The sequence below is a fragment of the Macaca fascicularis genome, chromosome 1 (genome assembly GCF_037993035.2).
Source record: "Macaca fascicularis isolate 582-1 chromosome 1, T2T-MFA8v1.1".
In the NCBI taxonomy this organism is placed as follows: Eukaryota; Metazoa; Chordata; class Mammalia; order Primates; family Cercopithecidae; genus Macaca; species Macaca fascicularis.
The window spans coordinates 60,524,996-60,552,381 of NC_088375.1; the positions used below are offsets into that span (position 1 = coordinate 60,524,996).

Here is a 27,386-nt window from a genome sequence, read left to right on the forward strand (position 1 = left end):
GCCCATTACCTTATTAAGCTGAAATAAGTCCAAGATCTTCCTCTCCACATGTGGAATTTTCAGAGTACTTCCCTGTAACTCCCAGTACTTCGCGATCTGGTCCAAGAAATTCAATTTTACTCGAGTTTGAGCCTAAAAGACAAAGAATTGATTGAGTTTTCATCTCATTTAGCTTATTTTAAAGCTCCTATTACCTGCCCATGTGATATTTTCTTTCACAGAATATTTAAGTACAATACCGTCTTAAAAAAAATTTTTTTAATTTAATGCTCTTTCAGCAGAACCATATAATACCACTTTCTAAATTCAATGAGAAACAGCCAAAAATACAGAGAATATAGCTGGTTAAATAATTATACATGGCCAGCTGGGCACGGTGGCTCACACCTGTAATCCCAACACTTTGGGAGGCCGAGGCAAATGAATCACAAAGTCAGGAGTTCAAGACCAACCTGGCCAACATGGTGAAACACCCATCTCTATTAAAAATACAAAAATCAGCCAAGTGTGGTGGCGCTTGCCTGTAATCCCAGCTACTCAGGAGGCTGAGGCAGAAGAACAGCTTGAACTCGGGAGGCAGAGGTTGCAGTGAGCTGAGATCACACCACAGTACTCCAGCCTGGACGAGACAGTAATACTCCATCTCAAAATAATAATAATTATACGGCTGGGTGCGGTGGCTCATGCCTGTAATCCCAATACTTTGGGAGGCCGAGATGGGTGAATCATGAGGTCAGGAGTTCAAGACCAGCCTGGCTGACATGGTGAAATCCCGTCTCTACTAAAAATACAAAAAATTAGCTGGGCGTAGTGGCAGGCGCCTGTAATCCCAGCTACTCGGGAGGCTGAGGCAGGAGAATTGCTTGAACCTGGGAGGCAGAGGTTCATGAGCCAAGATCATGCCACTGCACTCCAGCCCAGATGACAGTGCGAAACTCCGTCTCAATAAAAATGAAAAACAAAAAAATAATAATTATACATGGTCGGGTGTGGTGGCTCACACCTGTAATCCCAGCACTTTGGGAGGCCAAAATGGGCAGATCACTTGAGGCCAACAGTTTGAGACCAGCCTGGCCAACATGGTGAAACCCCATCTCTACTAAAAACACAAAAATTAGCTGAACATGGTGGTACACGTCTGTAATCCCAACTGCTCAGGAGGCCACAGCAGGTGAATCACTTGAACCTAAGAGGCAAAGGTTGCAGTGAACTGAGATTGTGCCACAGCACTCCAGCCTTGGTGACACAGCGAGACTCTGTCCCCCCCCCCAAAAAAAAAATATATATATATATATATCTCCCCCCACCCCCCTCCCACACACACATTAACTCAACAAAAATTTAATTCAGGCCAGGCATGGTGGCTCACGCCTGTAATCCCAACACTTTGGGAGGCCAAGGCAGGTGGATCACCTGAGGTCAGGATTTCAAGACCAGCCTGGCCAAAAAGGTGAAACCCCATCTCTACTAAAAATACCAAAATTAGCCGGGCTTGGTGGCACACACTTGTAATTCCAGCTACTTGGGAGGCTGAGGCAGGTGAATCACTTGAACCCAGGAGGCAGAGGTTGCAGTGAACCAGGATCATGCTGTTGCACTCCAGCCTGGGTGACAGAGCGGGACTCCATAATAAAAAAAGTAAAAATCTTAAGTGACTTTAAAAAAAATTTAATTCAGCCCCTACCACGTGACAGACAAGGAATTAAACACTCAGTAAACCTTCCTGTGATGTAAGTAGGCACTCTGAAAGGAACTTAAGTAGTACTGTAAGCACAATTCCATATTATTGTTTAAAATTATATGACAAGTAAAGAAGCTTTTATATGCCCAGCTTTGGGAGGCAGAGGCAGGAGGATCACTTGAGCCCAGGAGTTTGAGACCAGCCTGGGCAACATAGGGAGACTCCATCCCTACAAAAAAAATACAATTTTGTGTGTGTGTATCTTCACATATGTAAATATGTATGATACAGGGTCTTGCTCTGTTGCCCAGGCTGGAGTGCAGAGTGCAGTGGCACAACCATGGCTCACTATAGTCTTGACCTCCCAGGCTGAAGCAATCCACCCACCTCAGCCTCCTGAGTAGCTGGAACTATAGGCACACACCATCATCATCACACCTGGCTAATTTTTAAAATTATGTTTTACTAGAGACAGGGTCTCAGTATGTTGCCCAGGCCAACCCTCCTGCCCCAGCCTCCCTAAGTGCTGAGATTACAAGTGTGAGTCACCATGCCTAGCCAATTCGATACTTTAAAGACCTGTTCTCTACAGAAATATTCTTATTTGCTCAAATACAAATCTAAAAACAGATTTACAATGGTGATTCTATAACAATTTTAATATGTCCTAATAATTTCAAGGAGGGTCCCCCTGGAATACAGGCAAACAGAACACTAGTGAAGACATTACCTCCAATTCATTCAGTCTCTGGATACGTGGCGTAAAATGAAGTTTATCAACATCACATGCAAATGGTGGCTGCCAATCCTAGGAGAAAGCAAAGGCTCTTATTAGAGTAACTTGTAAGTATTTGAGATTTAAAATTTTGTTTTACAATTAAAACCCAGGTTAGGTAAATCTGATTCTAACCAGTCAAACAAAATAGAACACAAAGTAGTGGTTTCTCAACCTTTTGTCCAGGAGAACAGCAAAATATGTATGAACACCCTTTCCCAAATAAATATCACATATATACCTCTCCCCACAAATCTTCCCACTGAGCAATGTCACTGAGCCTGTTAAAAAAAAACACTCATTTAGGCAAAAGACACTTTGACTTCTGTATTACCATAGAAGTATCTCATTTTTTATATAACAGCTATATATCTATAACTTTAAAAAACACATTTAACCTTCCAGTCACATTAACTTTTTTAATTTTTTTTTTTTTGAGATAGGGTCTCACTGTGTTGCCCAGGCTTAAGTGCAGTGGCATGATCACAGCTCATGGAAACCTCTGCCTCCTGAGCTCAAGCGATCTTCCACCTCAGCCTCTCAAGTATCTGGGACCACAGGTAAACACCACCACACTCAGCTAGTTTTTTAAGGTTTCTGTTAGAGACGAGGTCTAGGTACATGTATTGCCCATATCAGTCTCGAACTCTATGGCTCCAATGATCCTCCCACCTTGGCCTCCCAAAGTGCTGAGATTACAGGTGTGAGCCACTGGAGCCTGGCCTACATTAACTTTTCTTATCAAACTGGGGGTAAATTCTACAGTGGTGTCAGGGGGAGAAAAACTGACATCCAAATCCAATTTTAAAAGTCATCCTTGGCCGGGCACAGTGGCTCAACCTGTAATCCTAGCACTTTGGGAGGCTGAGGCGGGTGGATCTCCTGAGATCAGGAGTTCAAGACCAGCCTGACCAACATGGTGAAACCCTGTCTCTACTAAAAATACAAAAATTAGCCAGGTGGGGTGGCAGGCACCTGTAGTCCCAGCTACTCAGGAGGCTGAGACAGGAGAATCGCATGAACACGAGAGGCAGAGGTTGCAGTGAGCCGAGATCACGCCACTGCACTCCAACCTGGGCAAGAGAGCAAGACTTCGTCTCAAAAAAAAAAAAAATTGTCCTTAATATGTATACTCATATAAACTGTTCTCTAGAGAATTGTCCTATCATGGAAGAACTGCCATCATGAGAAAGTAATCAGACAAGTAAAAAAATATATACATACATATTTTTATATACACACATATATATGTCAATTGTTACCTACAAAGGGAGAAAACTGAAAATGAATGTCCACAACAAGAGAAGAGCTAAAGGTATAAAAATGTGTTAATAGGTTTCAGTCTGGGATAATGAAAGGGTCTGGAGGCAGACAATGGTGACAGTTGTACAGCAATGTAAATGTACCCAATGCCAGTGAACTGTATCCTTAAAAATGGTTACAAAGGCAAAAATTTAATGTTATATACATTTTAATATTTTAATACAATGAAAAAAGAAAAAAAGGAAAAATGTACCCTGTAGTATAGATTTTGTATGTATGTATGTATGTATTTTGGAGATAGAGTTTCACTCTGTCGCCCAGGTTGGAGTACAATGACGCGATCTCGGCTCACTGCAGCCTCCGCCTCCCGGGTTCAAGCAATTCTCCTGCCTCAGCCTCCCGACTAGCTGGCATTACAGACATGTGCCACTACTACGCCCAGCTAATTTTGTATTTTTAGTAGAGACGGGGTTTCACTATGTTGGCCAGGCTGGTCTCAAACTCCTGACCTCAAATGATCCACCTGCCTAAGCCTCCCAAAGTGCTGGGATTACAGGCATGAGCCACCGCGCCTGGCCGTGACCTAGTAATTTTCTGATAGGAATTTATAAATATCTATTACCACTCACAACACCTGGATATAGGCAAAAGAAAATTCACTGCAAAATTCCTTCAAGTTAAAATTTAAGCACCTATCAGTAAGAGAATAACCTAAATAAATGTTGGTATATCTATAACCAACAATAAAATACCACTCAGCTATAGTAAAAAAAAAAATCTAGATGTTCTAAATATGGAAAGATACCCAAGCTTCAATGAGCAAAAAACTAGAACAAAAACATGTATTAGGTTGGTGCTAATGTAATTGCAGATTTTGCCACTACTAAAAAAAAAAAAAATACATACACGTATGTGGCAAAAGCTGTAATTTTGCCATTACCTACATACACATATGGCAAAAACCACAATTACGTTTGCACCAAGCTAATAACATTGTGTTGAACTTTACATATGCAGATTTTAAACAGTATCACAATAATAAGGAGAAAAGAGGCTTTTTAACATTTCAAATCTGTACTGTTGGAACTTATCATTATAGATTGCTTTTAGTTTAGAATAAAAATAACGGCCAGGCACAGTGGCTCATGCCTGTAATCTCAGCACTTAGGGCGGCAGCAGCAGGAGGATCACTTGAATCTAACAGTTTGAGACCAGTCTCTACCCATCTCTACCAAAAAATGTAAAAATTAGGCATAGTGGTGCAAATCTGTAGTCCTACCTACTCAGGAGGCTAAGGCAGGAGGATGACTTAAGCCCAGTGTTCAAGTTTACAGTGAGCTATGATTGTGCCACTGCACTCCTGCTTGGGCAACAGAGCACGACCCTAGCTCTAAAATAAACACATAAATGAAACTGTTTTGTTTTAGTGATAGCAAAGACTTCAGTAAAAATGCCCACCAGCGATGCATGATAAAATGTTAAGCTAAAAAGCGATGGGTAAGGTCTTCAAGTGTTTAACATGGTTGTACTGTCTTTTTATGGTTAATGTTTAAAATGTCAGTTAAAAACATACTATACTTTGTTAAAGTTAAAAAATACCTCCATCCCAAGTGAAAAAGATTAAAGTCTGATTTGTTTTTGTTCAACTCAATAACTAAAAGCTAAAGTAATGTGTTTAATTTGTACAGAACACATCCTAGCAAAAGGAAATGACACTGCTTCTTCATATTCTATGGTAGGCTAACAGGAAGTCTTTATATTGCTCAGAGCTTTGCTTCTAGTGTGTTATAAAAGCTGTTGGTTTTCAGAAATGAATTGATCTGGGTTAAGGTGAGATCAAAAGCATATCAAAAATAATGTGTCAGAATATAGAAGTAAATGTTCAAATATTTAGTCTAAACAGTTTCAAAATGGCCTGAAAATTTTAACTAAGACTTACAGGTGATATATGTTATTCGCTGATTGATCAGATAATTTACCTTCTAATCCCAAAACACAATGATAAAGATATTAATCTGATGTTCTCAAAAGCCTATATATTAAAGTTTTACAAATTAAAATGAGCTTCTTTCTATGTATGAATATATACACAGTATGCTTATTTTAGCCTAAAGCTAAAATGAATCCTGAAAATGATTCATCAAATGGAAACTAGTACATATCTGTCAATAAGAATGCTCATACAGTGGGTATGTTTAAAGAAATAGTTTGAGAAGATCATTTTTGCATTAAAAATAGATCACTACAAACTCTGTCATCTCTTCTGGTTATAAAGAATGAGAGAAGATATAAATGTCATTCAGTTTTGGGACATTCACTGTCAGCTGCAAAACTAGACTCCAATAAAAAAATCAAATTTATTTGTAATGTTCACTATCATATGGAACTAAGATACCTTTGGCAAAGTCTGGTCTCTTTGGGACATGAATCTTTTTTTCTTTTCAAGTAGAGATGAGGTCTCACTATGTTGCCCAGGCTGGTCTGGAACTCCTGGGCTCAACAATCCTCGCATCTAGGCCTCCCAAAGTGCCAGGATTACAGGTGTGAGGCATGGCAGAAGCCAATCATAACTTTTAAATGGGGGGTAGGTGAAGTCACTATGAAAGGTAAATACAAGAGATCATAATAAAGCTTCTAAGGTGAAAATTTTGAAAAATAATCCTCGGGGCCGGGCGTGGTGGCTCACGCCTGTAATCTCAGCACTTTGGGAGGCTGAGGTCGGGGGATCACGAAGTCAGCAGATCGAGACCATCCTGGCTAACATGGTGAGACCCCATCTCCACTAAAAATACAAAAAATTAGCCAGGCATGGTGGCGGGTGCCTGTAGTCCCAGCTACACGAGGCTGAGGCAGGAGAATGGTGTGAACCCGGAAGGCGGAGATTGCAGTGAGCCGAGATCGCGCCGCGCCACTGCACTCCAGCCTGGGCAACAGAGTGAGACTCCGTCTCAAAAAAAGAAAAAAGAAAAAGAATCCTCAAATTACGTAGCCAAATAAACAATCCAAATCCCCACTTAGAGACATTGTGATAATGTTTAACTTGATGCTTAAGTGTCTAAAAGGAATATAATGTAAGCTGGCCAAAAAGTAAAACTTATACTCCCTACCAATAAAATGGATCATAAATCACTTTTTCTAACATAAAACAGCCTTTACATACTAACTAGATGTAATAAGAATTTGTAGATTACATGCAGTTCCATATAAATTCCTTGCTGAGATTATTTTAATTTCCTTTACTTTCAAAACTTGAAAGTAAGCCAGGTGTGGTGGGGTTCACCCTTTGGGAGGCCAAAAAGGGGAGGACTGCTTGAACCTGGGAGCTCAAGACCAGCCTGGGGGCTGGGCACAATGGCTCACGCCTGTAATCGCAGCACTTTTGGAGGCCAAGGCGGGCGGATCGCCTGAGGTCAGGAGTTCGAATCCAACCTGGCCAACATGGCAAAACCCCATCTCTAATAAAAATACAAAAATTAGCCGGACATGGTGGCACGTACCTGATAAAATAAAATAACTCTCATTCTTTATAACCAGCTACTCAGGAGGCTAAGACAGGAGAATCACTTGAACCCAGGAGGTGGAGGTGGCAGTGAGCAGAGATTATGCCATTGCACTCCAGCCTGGGTGACAAAGCAAGACTCTGAAAGAAAGACCAGCCTCGGAAACATAGTGAGGCTCTGTCTCTACAAAAACAAATTAAGTTAGCCAGGCATGGTGGCATGCAGCTGTAGTCCCAAGCTAATCAGGAGGCTGAGGTGGGAGGACTACTTGAACCGAGGAGGTCAATCCTGTAGTGAGCCATGATCATGCTACTGCACTCCAGCCTGGGCGACAGAGCAAGATTGTCTCAAAAAAACAAATAAAAATAACTTGAAAATGGTTTTATTTTAACCCTTACAAGATAAAGTACAAGAACCTTACTATTTAAAAGTTCAGGCTGGGTGCAGTGGCTCACGCCTGTAATTCCGGCACTTCGGGAGGCTGAGGCGGGTGGGTCACGAGGTCAGGAGATGGGGACCATCCTGGCTAACACAGTGAAACCCCGTCTCTACCAAAAAAATACAAAAAATTAGCTGGGCGTGGTGGCAGGCGCCTGTAGTCCCAGCTACTCGGGAGACTGAGGTAGGAGAATTGCAGTGAGCCAAGATCGCACCACTATACTCCAGCCTGGGCGACAGAGCGAGACTCTGTCTCAAAAAAAAAAAAGTTCGATTAGTTTCCTTAAGACTCAAAAATGTATTTCCTTAGGAAGGCAATTAAGTAGAAAGTTGAAGCTTCAAAATCCTCAGAGGCCTGAGAAACATCAGGTAAACATTTTCCTCAGTGCCAGCACTAACTTAACAACTAAAAGCAGATTTTTTTTTTTTTTTTTTGAGACAGAGTCTCGCTCTGTCACCCAGGCTGGAGTGCAGTGGCCGGATCTCAGCTCACTGCAAGCTCCGCCTCCCGGGTTTACGCCATTCTCCTGCCTCAGCCTCCCGAGTAGCTGGGACTGCAGGTGCCCGCCACCTCGCCCGGCTAGTTTTTTGTATTTTTTAGTAGAAACGGGGTTTCACGGGGTTAGCCAGGATGGTCTCGATCTCCTGACCTCGTGATCCGCCCGTCTCGGCCTCCCAAAGTGCTGGGATTACAGGCTTGAGCCACCGCGCCCGGCCTAAAAGCAGATTTAACTGAGAGAAATGTTTAAAAAATAAAGTCAACCACTGTGAAAACAACTTTCAAAAGATGCTGAAGATTTTTCCAAAAAATGCCAGGAAAATTCACTCTGTAGAGGATCTGCTATTAACACCCACATATTTAATATATTAGAATACTGTTTTTATCTTTCTAAGTATAGAAAGGCTGTCATTTTGAGATCTGATAATTAGCAAAATCAAAAAGTATATGCTCTACAGAGGCTACGAAAGTTGGCTCTAACTCCCTGCAGACAAAACCAATTAGAAATCAGTGTCACAAAAGCACATTCTTGTTAGTTTACAAAGAATAACATCAACTAAGGACCAAAGCATTGTTTTAATTGTATATGTTCTATGAAACCCAGTCATCATAGAATAAATGCACTTGCAAGTTAGCAAACCTTTCAGGTGAGGATGACAAAATTTAACTTTAATATAAAGATCAGAATAACCGATATATGAAACATAATTTAAAAGACCACTTTCTCATCAAGTGAATGGTTTTAGGTCAGTAATATGCCCTTAAAACACCTGCACAGATGCAAAAGGTAGAACCAAGTATATCACAACTATTATAAACTCCTCCTATAAAAGACAAGCAGAGTTAACTATTTACGAGCCCCCGATGGAGTCTAATTGCCACTCACTGATAGGTATCTATCAGAAAAGCTTTGTAATACAAAGAATTGCATTCAAGATCTTCCAAACAGGGCCAGGAGCAGTGGCTCACGCCTGTAATCTCAGCACTTTGGGAGGCCCAGACAGACCTTGAGGCCAGGAGTTTGAGACCAGCCAGGCCAACATGGCAAAACCAAGTCTCTACAAAAAATACAAAAATTGGCCAGGCATTGTGGCACACACCTGGGATCCTAGCTACTCAGGAGGCTGAGGCACGATAATTGCTTGAACCTGAGAGGCAGAGACTGCCCTCCAGCCTAGATGACAAAGTGAGAGCCTGTCTCAAAAAAAAAAAAAAAAAAAAAAAAAGTACAGCCTACCTTTTAGGACTATGGTGAGAACTGATTTTACAAATATAAAAGTTTTTTCATCAAATTGTAAAGTAAAAGTAACAATTATAATTATGTTAAGTTCTGACCACTGAAATATTAATTTTCCTCTACAAAAAGTGCTGCAACCTCAACTTTCAAGGAGCATCTGACCTCTAAACCTTACCTTTAAGGACCCTATCCTTCCAGCCTAACCCTAGTTGGCATGTAATTGTCAACTAGCATATTTTATCATAGCCACTTTAACACAGGTTAAAGGCCTCCTCTGTTTTCTCCATTGTTATTTCTCCAGTGGTCATTTTTTTTTTTTTTTTTTTTGAGACGGAGTCTCGCTCTGTCGCCCAGGCTGGAGTGCAGTGGCCGGATCTCAGCTCACTGCAAGCTCCGCCTCCCGGGTTTACGCCATTCTCCTGCCTCAGCCTCCCGAGTAGCTGGGACTACAGGTGCCTGCCACCTCGCCCGCCCGGCTAGTTTTTTTGTATTTCTTAGTAGAGACGGGGTTTCACCGTGTTAGCCAGGATGGTCTCGATCTCCTGACCTCGTGATCCGCCTATCTCGGACTCCCAAAGTGCTGGGATTACAGGCTTGAGCCACCACGCCCGGCCCAATGGTAATTTTTATAGAACATAGTGATGCCATTTGCCTTTACCTTGTACATCAGAATAGATGTCAAAGAGGATAGATTTTCAAGTCACACACACTGCCTGGGTTCAAATCCTGGTACCACTGTGTGGCTTTGTACTAAGTTAAGTTCCTTGTACCTTACATATGTGAATAAAGGGATAATTGTTAGGGTTAAGTAAAATAATACAGGTAGAACCCTTAGACAACATTTACTTAACTTTAAGTAAATGGTCAAAAAAATACTTGTTTTGGGAAGGTGTGTGGTGGCTCACGTCTGTAATCTCAGCATTTTGGGAAGCCAAGGCAGGCGGATCACGGGGTCAGGAGTTCGCAACCAGCCTGGCCAACATGGCAAAACCCACTCTCTATTAAAAATACAAAAATTATCTGGGTATGGTGGTGCACACCTGTAGTCTCAGCTACTCAGGAGGCAGAGTACAAGAATTGTTTGAACCCAGGAGGCGGGTGTTGCGGTGAGCCGAGATTGCACCACTATTCCAGCCTGGGCAACAGAGGCAGACTCCTAATCCAAAAAAAAAAAAAAAATAGGGCTGGTTTTTCTTAGGAAAATATTCATGTTGCAAAGCTTTCGTTTCCAAGAGGCCTAATGCAGGCTTGTTTTTTGTTTGTTTTTATTTCTGTTTTTTAAGAGACAAGGTCATCCAGGCTGGAGTGCAATGGCATAAACTTGGCTCATTGCAGTCTCGATCTCCTGGGCTCAAGTGATCCTCCCACCTCAACCTCCAGAGTACCTGGGACTATAGGTGCATACCACCATGGCCAGCTTTTTTTTTTTTTTTTTTTTTTTTTTTTTAAGAGATAGGGGGTTGGAGGGTCTCACTATGTTGCACAGGTTGGTCTCAAACTCCTGGGCTCAAGCGATCCTGGATTACAGGTGTGAGCCACCACACCTGATCCAACCTTGCTTTTTAAAATAAGAGCGTATACTGTTAAGATTTCCATGCTTGAAGAGCTTTTAAGTTGTTTTTAGATATACAGTTCAAGGGTAAAGGAGACAACACACTGAGAGTAGAGTTGCTGGGATGGCAATGGAATTGAACTTGTATACCATAAAAGTTAACAATGTAGCCAGCAAACCTAGGTATGGTTCCATGATAGCAGTATTTCACATTTACAAGGTTGGTGCAAAAGTAATCGTAGTTCTGCCATTAAAGCAAAAATGCAAAAATGGCAAAAACCACGATTACTTTTGCACCAACCTAATACCATGCCACTTCTTGTGTGCCCACTATACAAAACTTCTTGACTGCATGTTCTCTTACTGGGGCAAAAGCTAAGCAACAGAATCGATTTAAAATAATTTAAATAGAAATGTAAGGCTTGTTACTGAAGTTTTAGAAAGTACATATACTGGCCAGGCGCGGTGGCTCACGCCTGTAATCCCAGCACTTTGGGAAGTCGAGGTAGGTGGATTACGTGAGGTCAGGAATTCAAGACCAGCCTGACCAACATGGAGAATCCCCGTCTCTACTAAATATACAAAAAGCTAAGATCTTAGCTTTATTCCTACTGAGTCATGTCTTTGCAGAATCAAGTTTCCCTCTTTTTTTTCTTTTTGAGACAGAATTTTGCTATGTCCCTAGGCTGGAATGCAGTGGCACAATCATAGCTCACTGCAGCCTCGAACTCCTGGGCTCATGCAATTCTCCCACGTTAGCCTCCTAAGTATACGTGCATGCTACCACATCAGGCTTTTTTTTTTTTTTTTTTTTTTTTTGAGACAGAGTCTTCCTCTGTCACCAGGCTGGACCGCAGTGGCATAATCTTGGCACACTGTAACCTCCGCCTCCTGGGTTCAAGCCATTCTCCTGGCTCAGCCTCCCGAGTAGCTGGGATTACAGGCGCCCACCACCACACCCGGATAATTTCTGTATTTTTAGTAGTGATGGGGTTTCAGCATGTTGGTCAGGATGGTCTCGATCTCCTGAACTCGTGATGCACCTGCCTCAGCCTCCCAAAGTGCTGGGATTACAGGCGTGAGCCACCGCGCCCAGACCTCAGGCTAATTTTTTAAAGAAATTTTTTGTAGAGTCAGGATCTTCCTATGTTGACTAAATTGGTCTCAAACTTTTAGGCTCAAGGGATACTCCAACCTTGGCCTCCCAAAGTGCTGAGATTACAGGTGTGAGCCACCAATCTGACCAAGTTTCCCTTTTTAATCTGCAATAACTCAACATTTTGGCCTTAGGAGTCCTTTAAAATCTTAAAAATTGAGGGCCTCAAAGAATGTTAATTTACACGAATTGTATCTATAGATTTTTATCACATTAAAAATTAAAACTGAAACATTTTTTAAATGAATTAATCTCTTTAATCTGTAATGCATTGTATTATTTTGCAAATCTCTTCAATGTCTGGCTTGATATAAATAAACTGGGTTTCAATTTCTTCTCCAGTCAGGTGTGGTATATTGTTTTGGTTAAAAGTATGTCAAGTAGGCTGGGTGCGGTGGCTCACACCTGTAATCCCAGCACTTTGGGAGGCCAAGGTGGGTGGATCACAAGGTCAGTTCGAGACCATCCTGGCCAACATTGTGAAACCCTGTCTTTAAAAAAAAAAAAAAAAAAAAAAAAAACACACACACAAAAATTAGCTGGGCGTGGTGGCGGATGCCTGTAATCCCAGCTACTTGGGAGGCTGAGGCAGAATCACTTGAACCCAGGAGGCAGAGGTTGCAGTGAGCCAAGATCATACCACTGCACTCCAGCCGGGGCAACAGTGTGAGACTCTGTTTCAAAAAAAAAAAGTATGTGAAATAAATCTGGCCTCCCACAGATATTTAGTTCAAAGGGGGGAGTTTTCTTGGATCCACTGAAAGGGTCTTGGGAACCCTCCAAGGGTTCTCGGCCCACACCCTGGAAATAACTGTCCTACTGGACGCCCTGCAGATCACCCCATATAATCTGTCCTTCCAAAGAACTCTTTCCATCCAGATTTAAAATACAGCCCCTTCAAGTGTATTCTCCATTCACTAATAGTGATTTATTGACCACCTATTTTTACAATGTCAACATTTTTAGAAAAGTTATACCTGGGTCAACCCAGTCTTCCCTAAAGTCCTATCACCAAAAAGACCCTGAAAATACCAACGCAAATCATGTGGACTTTTTTAATAGTCATTATTAAAAATAAATACCAAGGAATGAGAACTCATATTAAAATTATAACTTTTACAGATAGGTCATGGTGAAAGCTATCAGTTTTAAAGAACTTGTTTCAAAGATTATTTTAGCTTCTGAATATTAAATACTTGGGAATGCAAAGCACTGTTTCTAAGGAATATTAGTAAATAAAAATATAGTAGTAATAAAGGGATATACCGTGCTATTTACTTTTTAAGCATTAGTCACATTAAATTCCTCTTTCACCACTTTTAATAAAACTTAGCAATAATAATAATCTGTATTTGTAAGTCCTCTAAACAGGAAAACATTATTTCTTTCATGTCATTCACAGACATTTTATGATACTTCAATCACTGAATGGGATCAGAAGAAATTTCAGATCCTTCCCCCTACATCAATTATAACTGGTGCACATATTACTTCAGCATGCCTATACCAAGCCATGCTGTACTCAAGTATACATAATTTCACAGTTTTTTCAAGGAGGTTCTTTAGTAACTAGCTTTCATTGTGTTTTTTCCATACCTAGAATCCAAGGAAGAAAAAATTTCTGGCAGAAAACTGAGGCTGCCAAGGTTAAGAAAAGATTATATACTTAAAAAGATTCCAAAAATGATTTGTCTGTCAGGAGGAAGGGATTTAGGAAAGAGATTGGACTCTGCCCCCAACCTTGCCTAAGCAACACCCAAACCTACCTGGGCACTAAGGGCAGGGGAAGCTTAAATATCCCACACCCTAACTTTAAAGCCTCATTAAATCTGAAACAGACGCACCTTTAGTCCTTTAGTTATAAACTGGTCACTCCTGAAGATTCAACAGCAGGGTCAGGAAACGAACAGAAGTGAGACTAAAAATCAGTCTGAGCCTCAAAAAATACTGCAAGACGGCAAAATCTTTGTTGTGTCAATATCCCATCTAAAGATGACGCATTTGCAATTGTATTAAAAAAAGAAAGAAGGGCCGGGCACAGTGGCTCATCATGTCTGTAAGCCCAGCACTTCGGGAGGCCAAGGCAGGTGGATCACTTGAGGTCAGGAGTTCAAGACCAGCCTGACCAACATGGCGAAACCCCGTCTCTACTGAAAATGCAAAAATTAGCAGGACACAGTGGTGGGCGCCTGTAATCCCAGCTACTGAGGAGGCTGAGACATGATAATCACTTGAGTCCAGGAGGCAGAGGTTGCAAAGTAAGCAGAGACAAGTGAGCTGAGATGGTGCCACTGCACTCTAGCCTGGGTGACAGAGCGAGACTCCATAGGAAAGGGAAAAGGAAAGGGGAAAGGAAACAGAAAAGGAAAGGAAAGGGGAAAGGGAAAGGATAGGGAAGAGAAAGAGAAAAAGAGAAAGGGAAGGGAAGGGAAATGGGAAAGGTGAGGGGGAAGGGGAGGGGAGGGGAAGGAAAAAAGGGAAGGGTAAGAAAAGGAGGGAAGAGGGAAGGGGGAAGGGAGGGGGAAGGTAGGGGAGGAGGAAAGGAAGGCAAGGGAGAGAGTAATGGGAAAGTTAAGGGAAGGGGATGGGAAGGTGAGAGGGAGGGGAAGAGAAAGGGGAGGGGAGGAGAAAGGGGAAGGGAAAGGAAAGTAATTGAAGACAAATTCAAGACCAGCCTGAGCACTACGGCGGGACCCTACAAAAATAATTTTATTTTTAATTAGCGAGGCATGGCAGCATGCACCTGTAGTTCCAGCTACCTGGGAGGCTGAAGACAGAGTGAGAGAGTGAGGAGCAAGCCTGAGCAACACAGTGAGAAACCATCTCTACAAAATGTTAAAACATTATCCAGACATACTGGCACATGCCTGTAGTCCCATCTACTGCAGTAAGCTACAATAGCGCCACTACGTTCCAGCTTGGGCAACACAGCAAGACCTTATCTCTAAAAAATAATAATAAGGTTGGGTGCGGTGGCTCATGCCTCTAATCCCAGCACTTTGGGAGGCTGAAGCGGGCAGGTCACCTGAGGTGGAGGGTTCAAGACCAGCCTGACCAACATGGAGAAATCCTGTTTCTACTAAAAATACAAAAAATTAGCTGGGCATGGTGGCATGCAACTGTAATCCCAGCTACTCAGGAGGCTGAAGCAGGAGAATCTCTTGAACCCGGGAGGCGGAGGTTGCGGTAAGCCAAGATCACACGCCATCGCACTCCAGCCGGGGCAACAAGAGTGAAACTCTGTCAAAAGAATGAATGAATGAATGAATGGTAGGCCAAGTGCAGTGGCTCACGCTTGTAACCCCAGCACTTCGGGAGGCCAACCAAGTGGATTGCTTGAGCCTGGATGTTTGAGACCAGCCTGGGCAACGTGGCAAAATCTCATCCCTACAAAACATATTTAACACAAAAATTAGGCCAGGCACTGTGGCTCACGCCTGTAATCCCAGCACTTTGGGAGGCCGAGGTGGGCAGATCACTTGAGGTCAGGAGTTCGAGACCAGAGTGGTCAACATGGCAGAACCCCGTCTCTACTAAAAATACAAAAATTAGCTGGGCATGGTGGTACACGCCTGTAATTCCAGCTACTCAGGAGGCTGAGGCAGGAGAACTGCTTGAACCCGGGAGGCAGACATTGCAGTGAGCCCAGATCGAGCCACTCAACTCCAGCCTGGGTGGCAAAGTGAGACTCTGTCTCAAAGAAAAAATAATAATATAAAAAATTTATAAAAATAAAAATAAATAAAAGAGTTGCAGGAACCTACACCCTAGGCCCCTTTTGCCCTTCCACATACCAGTCAAGGCACCATCTTGAAAGTGGAGACCTGGCCAGCACAAGACATCAAACCTGACAGTGCCTTGATCTTAGAGTTCCCAGTCTCTAGTACTGCAAGAAATAAATTTCTATTATTTATAAATTACCCAGTCTCAGATATAGTTATATTAACACAAATGAACTAAGATACTGACCAAGCTTCAAGGCTAGATCCCCCACATTAAAGAGATAAGGATGCACTAATAATACATAGGCATGCTCAATTTAGGATGGTAGATAAGTACGTCAAAAGATCTTAAAAGAAACTTACCCTATGATATATTTCAGACTATGCTGTGTGACTGTAGTAGCGTGCTGGTATTATCAAATGCTTTATTTCTTTCAAATGTATTGCCATGGTCCAAAATAAATTTGATTTGAAAGATAACCCACTTTAGCCTAAAATATGAGGAAGCTGCAGCCTGACAAAACTGGTTTTCATTTGAATGGCTGCCTGGTATCAATGGGATATACTCTATAAAAACTGTAAGTATCTACTTTTCCAGAGTTTTACAGCTGTGTCTAGAGTTGAGACTTCAGAAATATCACCATTAAGCCACCTAAGTCTGAAATACTAACAATGAACTTACTATTTTCTCCTTAGCTTCCTAACAACACATTTCCTGGTACCTCCAACCAAATTCTCTTCCTTCCTTGAATATTGTTGTTTTGTAGGGGGATGTCATGACCCTCATTCTCATTCTACACACCTATTTCCTCCTGCAACCCTACTCTAATCCAAGTGAAGCAAAGCCTTCCCAGACAGCTCCCTCTCATCCACCTCCATATCCCCCAACCTTCAACCACTCGGTATATAACTTCTATTCCTTGCATACATCATACTTGCTAATCTTTCTGACCAGTCAATTATGAGTTCCTTTATTTATTTTTCAAATTTATTTATTTATTTGAGATGGAGTCTCACTCTGTCACCCAGGCTGGAGTGCAGTGGCGTGATCTCAGCTCACTGCAACCTCCGCCTCCCAGATTCAAGCGATTCTTCTGCCTCAGCCTCCCGAGTAGCTGGGATTACAGGTGCATGCCAGCGTGCCCAGCTAATTTTTATATTTTTAGTAGAGACAGAGCGTCACCATATTGGCCAGGCTAGTCTCGAACTACTAACTTCGTCTAAGCCTCCCAAAGTGCTGAGATTACAGGCATGAGCCACCTAGGACTTTAACACAATGCACTTACTGACATATCAATAATAAGTACTGAATTGAGACCACAACCAACTCCAAGGACTCAATTCATTCCTTCATTCAACAGAGTTGATAAAAAGAATTGCCCAGTTTTCCATAGTAGAACTGAGAAATTTCTGATTAATTTGAAGTCAACAGGTAAGATAATTCCTTATTTTTTTCTTTTTTTATTTTTATTTTGTTTTCTATGTTTTGGGGGATTTTGGTTTTTAGATTTTCTCTTTTTTTGAGAATTCCTTATGTTAGCTGCCTAAACCTGTCATGAAATCACCTAAACCAGTGGGTCTCAAACCTAGCAGAGCTTCCAGAGGAGCTTTTTAAAATTCAAACACTTAGGCCCAAATGAGATTCTAATTAAGTAATTCTGGGATGAACCCCAGAATGACTTTGATGGGAGGCAGAAGTACATTTATATAGGGAGCCCCGAGTCCTAAATACTCTTCCTATGTGAAGCTGAGTGGTCACTGGAGTTGATGAGCCACGAGTTTACATATGAATGAGCCAACAAACTAACAGTATATGAATGGGCTAAGCTCATAAATACTGATAAGTAGATAAAACACACAAATCTAAATGGTACTTTGATAACTGTATACATGCAGCATACTATTATTATTAATGCATTTAAGTTTGGGTAGCCAGAAGGAAGAGAGAGAAGACCACGGTCAAAAAAAGACTGTAAGGGGAGATGAAAGAGAGAAGCAGGCTAATATCTCGATCTATGAAGGGAGCCATTATATATTAAATTAGAAGAACATTGAACTTGGGAATAAAGAGTCATGGTTTGCAACATTCAATTTGTGCTTTCAAGGCTGTGTCACCTTAGGCAAGTCACTTCTCTCAAGCTCAGTTTGTTTCCTTTTCTATAAAATGGATCTGCCTTAGCAGCAAAAACCAACAAGTATTTTGTTTTTGGTTTTGTTTTGCTGAACCTACCAGGATAGAAAGTATATAAACAAAAATTAATAGATTCATCATTCCCATTAATCATCTCATGAAATCACAATTATATCATTACTATGGTTATATTAGAGGCAATACAGTAGTTAAGAGCAGTAACTGAGGACCTGCACCACCAAAGTTCAAATCCTGGCTCCACCAGGATTTGGGCAAGATTCCTTACCTCTTTAGGCCTCACTATGTAAAGAAGGGCTGATATTTTAGTCTGCCCATTTTATAGGCAGATCAATAGAATAAAGCTCTGAAAATAGTCATTACCCCCCTTAACGTTAGGAGCTCAAGGATAACATGGAAATAATGGAACACATGCCAGAAACCCAACATTTTGGCTCCTACTCTAGTATTCTTTCCACAAAATCTCTATTATCTCGAAGATTTCATTTCCTAGCTGGCTAATGTCACCCATCAAAACCAAATTATCTTAGAATCCTAAATCAAATTCTAAGCTTTGTTCTTGTCAAAAAAATCTTGATGAGCAACTATATATTCTATAAATCAAAAATACATTTTAGAAATGGAAGATGGGAAAAGCCACAAAGATACCAGAGAAAAATAGTAGTTATAGAGGAACCCAGAAGAATAGGCTGCTACCAAGTACAATTTTTAAAAACCCCAAACCCATACTCTACCACAAATCCCTGAAGCCAGCCTCCCACTGGAAAATTTGGTGGCTGTTCTCAATTTGTCCAAATGCATCATATTGAATGAAAGCCTCTCTGACACAGGGAAAAGTTTAAAGATCTGGAATTTTACAAAGTGGAAGCAATACTCAAATTTCACTGTATAAACTTTTCTTATATCCACCCCTTTCCCCATTGTCCCATAAATAAAAAGATAACAGAATACAAATCCTAAGAGCTCCTACCTCTCATCTCTTCCAAGTTAAAGCCTGGCAAGGATGAGATATTACCATCTGGTTTAAATATGACCAAATGATGAGTTGGTATAGCCACAGAAAATTGGGAGGATCCTGCCTTAAAGACCTTGTAATTATGTGGGCTTGATAGGGATTTGTTCTTTGTTTCTGGGGTTATGTGATTAGAGTAATATTATAATGTTTCAGTATCTGTAGCCTGTAGTATGTATGCCCCATAAGAAAATGTACTTAATGAAAAGTTCCAATCAAGTGCTTGAAACACACTAAGTTTAGGCTTTAGTTCTCTGAACATTACAATTTGGTCAAGCCAGTGAGATGGCAAAAATCAACTCAAGAATGCACAAAACTCTGCCTAAGGGCACATAAAGTACATAGCTGGGAAAAGAAATCTTAGCCTAGCTGTCTGCTCCTAACTAAAATACCTAAGCATTTGACAATTTTAAATGGTACATGTACCATTGGGGAGTGTCTTAATACATTTAGAAAGCAGTATTAAGTGACTGATTCAAGACCAAAAAATCCACATTAAAGTCACAGTAGCAATATAGTATATGGTAGTCCCCACCCTTATCTGGAAGAATACATTCCAAGACCCCCAGTGGATGCCTGAAACCATAGATAGGAAGTACTAAACCCTATATATACTATGTTTTTTCCTACACATACATATCTATAAAATTTATAAATTAGGCACAGTAAGAGATTAACAGTAACAAACAATGCACTGTAATAAAAGTTACATGGGGCCTGGTGTGGTGACTCACACCTGTAATCCCAAAAATGCGGAAGGCTGAGGCGGGCAGATCACTTGAGGTCAGGAGTTCGAGACCAGCCTGGCCAACATGGTAAAACCCCCATCTCTACTAAAAATACAAAAATTAGCCGGGCGTGGTAGCAGGTGCCTGCAGTCCCAGCTACTCGAGAGGCTGAGGCATGAGAATCACTTGAACCCGGGAGGTGGAGATTGCAGTGAGCCAAGATTGCGCTACTGCACTGCAGCCTGGGGGACAGAGTGAGACTCTGTCTCCAAAAACTAAATAATAAAATAAATAAATAAAAGTTACATGAATGTAGTCTTTCTCTCGAAATATCTTACTATACTGTCCTCACCTATTTTGGACAGCAGTTGACAAATTCTTTTTTTTTTTTTTGAGACAGGGTCTCGCTCTGTCGCCCAGGCTGGAGTGCAGTGGCGCAATCTCGGCTCACTGCAAGCTCCGCCTCCCGGGTTCACGCCATTCTCCTGCCTCAGCCTCCCAAGGAGCTGGGACTACAGGCGCCTGCCACCACGCCCGGCTTATTTTTTGTATTTTTTAGTAGAGACAGGGTTTCACGGGGTTAGCCAGGATGGTCTCGATCTCCTGACCTTGTGATCTGCCCGCCTCAGCCTCCCAAAGTGCTGGGATTACAGGCCTGAGCCACCGCGCCCGGCCCAAAAGCAGTTGACAAATTCTATCCATGGTTTTCCTTTCTGCAGTTAAGAGGAGACTACTAGAGGCTGGGCGAGTGGCTCACACCTGCAATCTCAGCACTTTGGGAGGCTGAGGCAGATGGATCATCTGAGATCAGGAGTTGAGACCAGCCTGGCTAACACAGTGAAACCCCATCTCTATTAAAAATACAAAAATTAGCTGGGCGTGATGACACGTCCCTGTAATCCCACCTACTCAGGAGGCTGAGGCAGGAGAATCACTTGAACCCGGAGGCAGAGGTTGCAGTGAGCTGAGATCACACCACTGCACTTGAACCTGGGCGACAAAGTGCAAGACTCCATCTCAAAAAAAAAAAGAGGGGACTACTCTCTACCTGGGTCTACCTAAGAGCCAACGTTATGAGGTCCAATAACGGAAGATATATTTGAATTAAAAACTGGGAAATTTAAGTTTATATGATTATATAGGGGTCCTAATTAGCTTTTTTTTTTAAATAAGATTGTCTAATTGTTGGTAAATAATAAAATATAGGGAGTAAAATACAGGGAGCCAGTCTTGATGCAAGGTGAGGCCAGAGCTGGAATGGGCCTGACCAGCCTCACACTGCACAAGCACCAGTCTAGAGCCAGGACTGAAGCTACATGATGACGGACTAGGACTCTGGGGGCATTAGCTCCCTCCAACAAATGGTGGTCTCAGGTTTCAAGGGCTGTGGTCACCTGCTTCCTCATGACACCCCTAGACATAGTGGAAGTTCTATTTCCAGTCTCAGTGCCTGCTGGTGGTCAGTGAGCTGACACCTTCCTCCAGACTTCAGAGCCTCTCTTATGCCAAGCTGCCCTCCTCTCTCCAATCATGTACTACAATGATATCCTGGAGCCTCTGTACCTATGACCAAATGGTCCCTGCTGTGCCACCTGGTTTTAAGACCCTACCAGCTTCACTGGCACCATGGATGCCTCTGTGAAGATTTTGAGGCACAAGGGCACTAGGACCTGTGGAGTGGCCTCCCAGCCACGCTGGTGATGGCTGTGCCAGCTACCACCAACTACTTCACTGCCTACAACCAACTCAAGGCCTTCCTGTGTGGCTGAGCCCTTACCTCTACATAACCTGGTAGCTGGTGTGCTGGCCCACCCGGGCACTATCACTGCAATTATCAGTGCCCTGGAGCTTATGCAGACAAAGGCAGGTTCAGCATATGTTATACTATGTGCTGATACCTGTAGTTTGAGCTCCAGTGTCTTAGAGTGGTTGGTGCTCACTGTGGCTGTGCCGGGACCCCACTATCCTTTGAGATGTGCCCTTCTCAGCCCTGTACTGGTTCAACTAGGAGCTAGTGAAGAGCTGGCTGAATGGGCTCATGCCAAAGGACCTCCATGGTCCCATGACAACCATGAGTGTCAGCTTTGCAGCTGGCAGCATCATGAGGATGGTGGCTAGAGTGCTGACTCTAACCTTTGTCGTGGTGAAGACTCAACACCGGGCCACACTGGGAGTGATGGAAGTTGTGGGAGTGACACCCCTGGATGTGGACTCTACCTGGTTGCTCAGAGGTAGATCTGTGCCAAGTCAGGCATCAGAGGGCTCTGCAGGTTTCCTCCCTTGGATCATTAAGGCTATCCCCTCCTATGCTATCACAATCACCACTTCAGCAAAAGCTTCTTAAAGAGACTCAATCAGGATCAGCATCTGGGCCATTCAAAGGGCAAGGAGGCAAGGACTCCCATCTCTCCAATGGATGGGGAAAGAGGGGAGGAGGGACTGAATCAAGTGCCTTTTCCTCAGCCCTGAGGGGATGATCCTTGTTTCCCCTCCTGCTAGTCCATAGCCCCAGGGGCCCAGGGGTAAGCTGCCCCTCTGGGCAGCCCAGACCTTCCTCAGACATAGTTTCTTCCTGCTGCCTCCATCGTGGGGATCATCAATTTCCCACCCTCCAAGTTCAAGACCAAATCTGCTATCTGCCCCTCCCCTGTGTTTCCCTCCGTGCTTGCTGTAGCTGGGCCTGCCCCAAGGAGCCAAGAAATCCTGGGACCTGGTCTAGTCTCATCCCTCCTTTGTTAATTCCCTAAGTCTAAATACAATTAACCTCAATAAATAAATAAATAAAAGAATAAAATATGATGGTAGCTCTTATCCTAAAATATTTTCTTAAAAGATCTAGGTAAACATTTTTCCTGCCACTCCTACTTTTCTCCCCACTTTACAAGTAGGATAATTGCAAAATTACTAGACTTCAACTATTGACCCCTCCTGTCAGACACGAATTGAGACTATTTAAATTATGTTAGTAAGTACAATATCCTTCTATTTGCATGGCTTCCACAACGTCACGGTCATCCTGTATTAGGGGAAATTTAAATCACTGTAAACCCTTCTTAACACAAATCTCACCAAACTAAACTCCTGCCTATATACACACACTACATAAGACACACGAATACATCCGCAAATTTTCTGAAATAATTTTTAACAGCTCTACCTTAAAAAAAATATTAGGCCGGGCGCGGTGGCTCACGCCTGTAATCCCAGCACTTTGGGAGGCCGAGGCGGGCGGATCACAAGGTCAGGAGATCGAGACCACGGTGAAACCCCGTCTCTACTAAAAATACAAAAAAATTGGCCAGGCACAGTGGCGGGCGCCTGTAGTCCCAGCTACTCTGGAGGCTGAGGCAGGAGAATGGTGTAAACCCAGGAGGCGGAGCTTGCAGTGAGCCGCGCCACTGCACTCCAGCCTGGGCGACAGAGCGAGACTCCGTCTCAAAAAACAAAAACAAACAAACAAAAAAAATATATATTAATCTCATTAATCTGTTTAGGGACAGGCCGGGTGTGGTGGCTTGTGCCTATAGTCCCAGCACTTTGTAAGGCCTAGGTGGGCAGACTGCTTGAGCTCAGGAGTTCAAGCTCACCAGCCTAGGCAACATGGTGAACCCTGTTTCGATTAAAATAAACAAAAAAACCAGCTGGGCATGATGGTATGCACCTGTAGTCCCAGCTACTCGGGAGGCTGAGGTGGAAGGATGGCTTGAGCCCAGGAGGCGGAGGTTGCAGTGAGCCAAGATTCCATCACGCTGCACTCCAGCCTGGCAACATAGTGAGACCCTGTCTCAAAAAATAAAGATTCAGGGACAGAAAAGCTTCATCTAAACTAATAGAAGAATTATAGTCTACATATTCTAGGGTTTTTGTTCAATTGGTTTTTGTACAGATAGGGTCTGCTGTGTTGCCCAGGCTGGTCTCAAATTCCTGTGCTCAAGCAATCCTCCCACCTGTGCCTCCGCAAGTGCTGGGATTACAGGTGTGAGCCACTGTGCTGGCTATACCCTCGTTTTGATGATGGGTTTTTGCCCTTTTTTGGGGGGGCGGGGGGCAACGGGGCAGGGGGGGTGCCTTTTCAAGTATCACTTTTAAGACATCCCTTCATGGCCAGCCTGGCTAACATAGTGAGACACCATCTCTACAAAAAAATTTGAAAAATTAGCCAGGCACGGTGGTGTGTGCCTGTAATCTCAACTAAATGGGGGGCTGAAGTGAGATCACTTGAGCCCAGGAGTTCGAGGCTGCGGGGAGCTGTGATTGCGCCACTGCATTATAGTTTGGGCAACAGAACAAGAAAAAAAGAAAACAGTCCCTTCACAGCCAGGTGCAGTGGCTCATGCCTGTAGTCCCAGCACTTTGGGAAGCTGAGGTGGGAGGATGGCTTAAGGCCAGGAGTTCGAACCAGCCTGGGCAACATAGCAAGACCCTGTCCCTAAAAATAATAATTCTGGGTGTGGTGGCATGTACCTGTGGTCCCAGCTATTCAGGAGGCTGCGGTGAGAGGACGGCTTGAGCCCATGAGGTCAAGGCTGCAATGAGCTATGAATGCACCACTGCACTCCAGCCCAGGCAACAAAGCAAGACTCTGTCCCCGGGGGGTAAGGGGAAATCCCTTCACTATATGGGAAAATGAGGGATGTGTATTTGGCACTAACTCTTGCCTCACTAAATCTGTCCCCAGACTCTTCTTAGCAATGAGCAAATAAAGCTTTGGGATTTAAGCTCCTTGCAATCCATCAATTAATTAGTCTGGACAGCAGCCCTAGGTCAGTGTCAGATCCCCTTAGAGCAGATGATAAGCATACGTTGCAGTAAAATGACTTTGTCCACGGTCATGATGTAACTAGACTGAAGACTCTACCCACCTATTTTTTTAAATCTAGAAAATATCCCTCCTGTCCTCTTTTACATAATAGAGGAACTGGCTTTTGAAAAGTAATTTTAAGCCGGGCATGGTGGCTCATGCCTATAATCCCAGCACTTTCGGAGGCGGAGGCGGGAGGATCACCTGAGGTCGGGAGTTCGAGACCAGCCTGACCAACATGGAGAAACCTCGTCTCTACTAAAAATACAAAATTAGCCAGGCGTGGTGGCACATGCCTGTAATCCCAGCCAGTAGGGAGGCTGAGGCAGGAGAATTACTTGAACCTGGGAGGCAGAGGTTGCAATGAGCCGAGATCACGCCACACTACACTCCACACTGCACTCCACACTGGGCGACAAGTGCGAAACTCCGTCTCAAAAAAAAAAAAAAAGTAATTTAAAAAAAAGAAAAAACTATGACAAATATATATATACACACAGTCCCCTTGATAAACCTCATTTTTATCCCTGCAAAATAATAGTTAAATTTCACAGCATGTTACAAGAGATTGCCATGTGAAATGAAATCAACAAGTTCTAAAAGGTCATTATGTGACCTTCTGCCTGGTGGCATCTCCTATCTGAGAAATAAAATTATTATTTCAGGGAAGCAGGGACAAGTCTTTAGATTTTAAGGGATATTAATAGAAAATATTTTCCAATGACCTAATTTTTAAGCTGAACCTAATAATCTAAGAAGAAATTCATTAGACTCTTCAAATTCTCATTTCCCTAAAACGTCTTTTCCAGAAAGGGACTTTCGTTTTGTTTTTGTTTTTTGAGACAGAGTCTCGCTCTGTCACCAAGCTGGAGTGCAGTGGCGCGATACTGACTCACTGCATCCTCCACCTCCTGGGTTCAAGTGATTCTCCTGCCTCAGCCTCCCAAGTAACTTAGTACCACCACGCCCAGATAATTTTTGTACTTTTAGTAGAGACAGCATTTCACCATGTTGGCCAGGATGGTCTCAATCTCTTGACCTCATGATCCGCCCACCTCAGTCTCCCAAAGTGCTGAGATGACAGGCGTGAGCCACCGCGTCCAGCCATTTTGTTTTGTTTGTTTTTGAAACAAAGTCTTGCTCCGTTGCCCAGGCTGGAGTGCAGCGGCATGATCAGGGCTCACCACAACCCGGAACTTCTGAGTTCAAGCCATCCTCCCACCTCAGCCTCCTGAGTAGCTGGGACTACAGGTGCACGGCACCATTCCCAGTTAATTTTTTGTCTTTTGTAGAGATAGAGTCTCACCATGCTTCCCAGGCTGATCTCAAACTCCTGATCTCAAGTGATCCTCCTGCCTGGAGCCTCCCAAAGTGCTGGGATTACAAGTGAAAGCCACCATGCCTGGCTAGAACGTCATTCTATTTCTTCGTTACTACTGATGTCAACTCTGTTTTGTCAGGCAAAATACCCACTCTGACCAGAAGGCCCCTTTTCCCAAGAAAGGAAAAGTTGAGATAAAGTCTGGCCAATATGAAAATGAACAGATAAAGAATGAAGTGATGTTAGCAGAGACAACCTCCACCCACCAACCAACTCCCACACCTCCATGTGTCAACAGACCTGCAGCTGGTCAAGTTACTTGACATGTCCCAACAAATGTGTAACAAAGTAACAAAGCCATTGACTAAAACTGAGAAACACTATCCCCAACCTATTTGGGCAAAATGACCATCACTGACTAAAGGCTAGAAAGCTCACTCCTAATTGCCGAAATGTCACTTATAACCTGAATAGGACAAAAGCTAAGCCAAGCTGTTCTTTACAAATGAAGATCCCTAGAGTATTCTTTCAACTCCAATGCTGCTACTCCACTTTCAGCTCTTCAATCCAGGAAAATAGCTAAAGTAACTATTCTTTACACTTTTGTGTATTCTTGACATTTTTCATAATAAAATGTTTTAATTTACTCCCTGTAAGTGATGGGTCTAGCAGAACAAAATGATTAGTTTTTATATCCGAAAGAAAGCTTAAATGCTTTAAAAAAAGAAGCAGTAGCACACATGGGATGACTCTAAGGCCATGTGTAAAGATATATGCTGATGGTGCTTTAAGAAGGATGGTCTACAGTTAAAGGTTTGAGTGTCTTAAACCATGGTGTGGGGAAGAGGACTTAAAAGAATGCGTTCAAATTCTGCATCTTTGTTCCAAACATCCTACAATTATGGAACCGAAATGCCTCACTGTCCCAGAGATATCTTTTCTTCATTAATCTGGTTTATAAACTTGGTTGTAAAAAGCAAATTCACCAAAGAATTCATCTAATAATAGAAAAAGAAACATTTCTGGACGAATTTGTGGAGGTATACAATTTAATTTTTCATTTAATTTTTATTTAAAATTAAGTTTTCATTTAATTTCCCTCTTTAATCCCATGCAAGGACACAGCAGTAGAAATATTTGAGAAATACTTCTCAACTGCATACAATTCTTATGTCTAAAACAAGTTTCTCACAATCTGGATTTTATAAATCCAGTTATTAGTATCTCAAACTTTAAATAATCAAAAGTCAATGGCAGCAGCCCAAGAATATGGCTTTCCCAAGGTATTAACTCACCCACCCACTCACCCCAAAGGAACTTGTCGGTATGCCTCTGTTGAGTCCCCTTCAAGAGACCCAAACTTAAATTTGAGAATGTGTAGCCCTCCAGTTCCCAACCTTCATTCCATCTTTTTTTTTTTTTTTTGAGGCTGGCAATAATCTGTACTATAATAGCTATATTAGAGAACACCTAATTCTCTTAGAGGAAAAAAAAAATTGCACAGCAATCTCAACACAAATGAAGCTGAGAGGACTGTCCAAGGATGAAAGCA

The 27,386-nt window shown here is 42.6% G+C and overlaps 1 protein-coding gene across 1 annotated transcript in view; it reads right to left on the minus strand.

The window, feature by feature from the left end:
• Positions 1-27,386, minus strand: part of KDM5B (lysine demethylase 5B) — an 82,526-nt gene that overhangs the window by 48,551 nt on the left and 6,589 nt on the right. The window contains exons 2-3 of the mRNA XM_005540455.4: positions 2,412-2,489; positions 10-132 (exon numbers count right to left, since the gene is read on the minus strand). Coding sequence (XP_005540512.3) covers positions 10-132; positions 2,412-2,489 — 201 coding nt within the window. The remainder of the gene's footprint in view (positions 1-9; positions 133-2,411; positions 2,490-27,386) is intronic.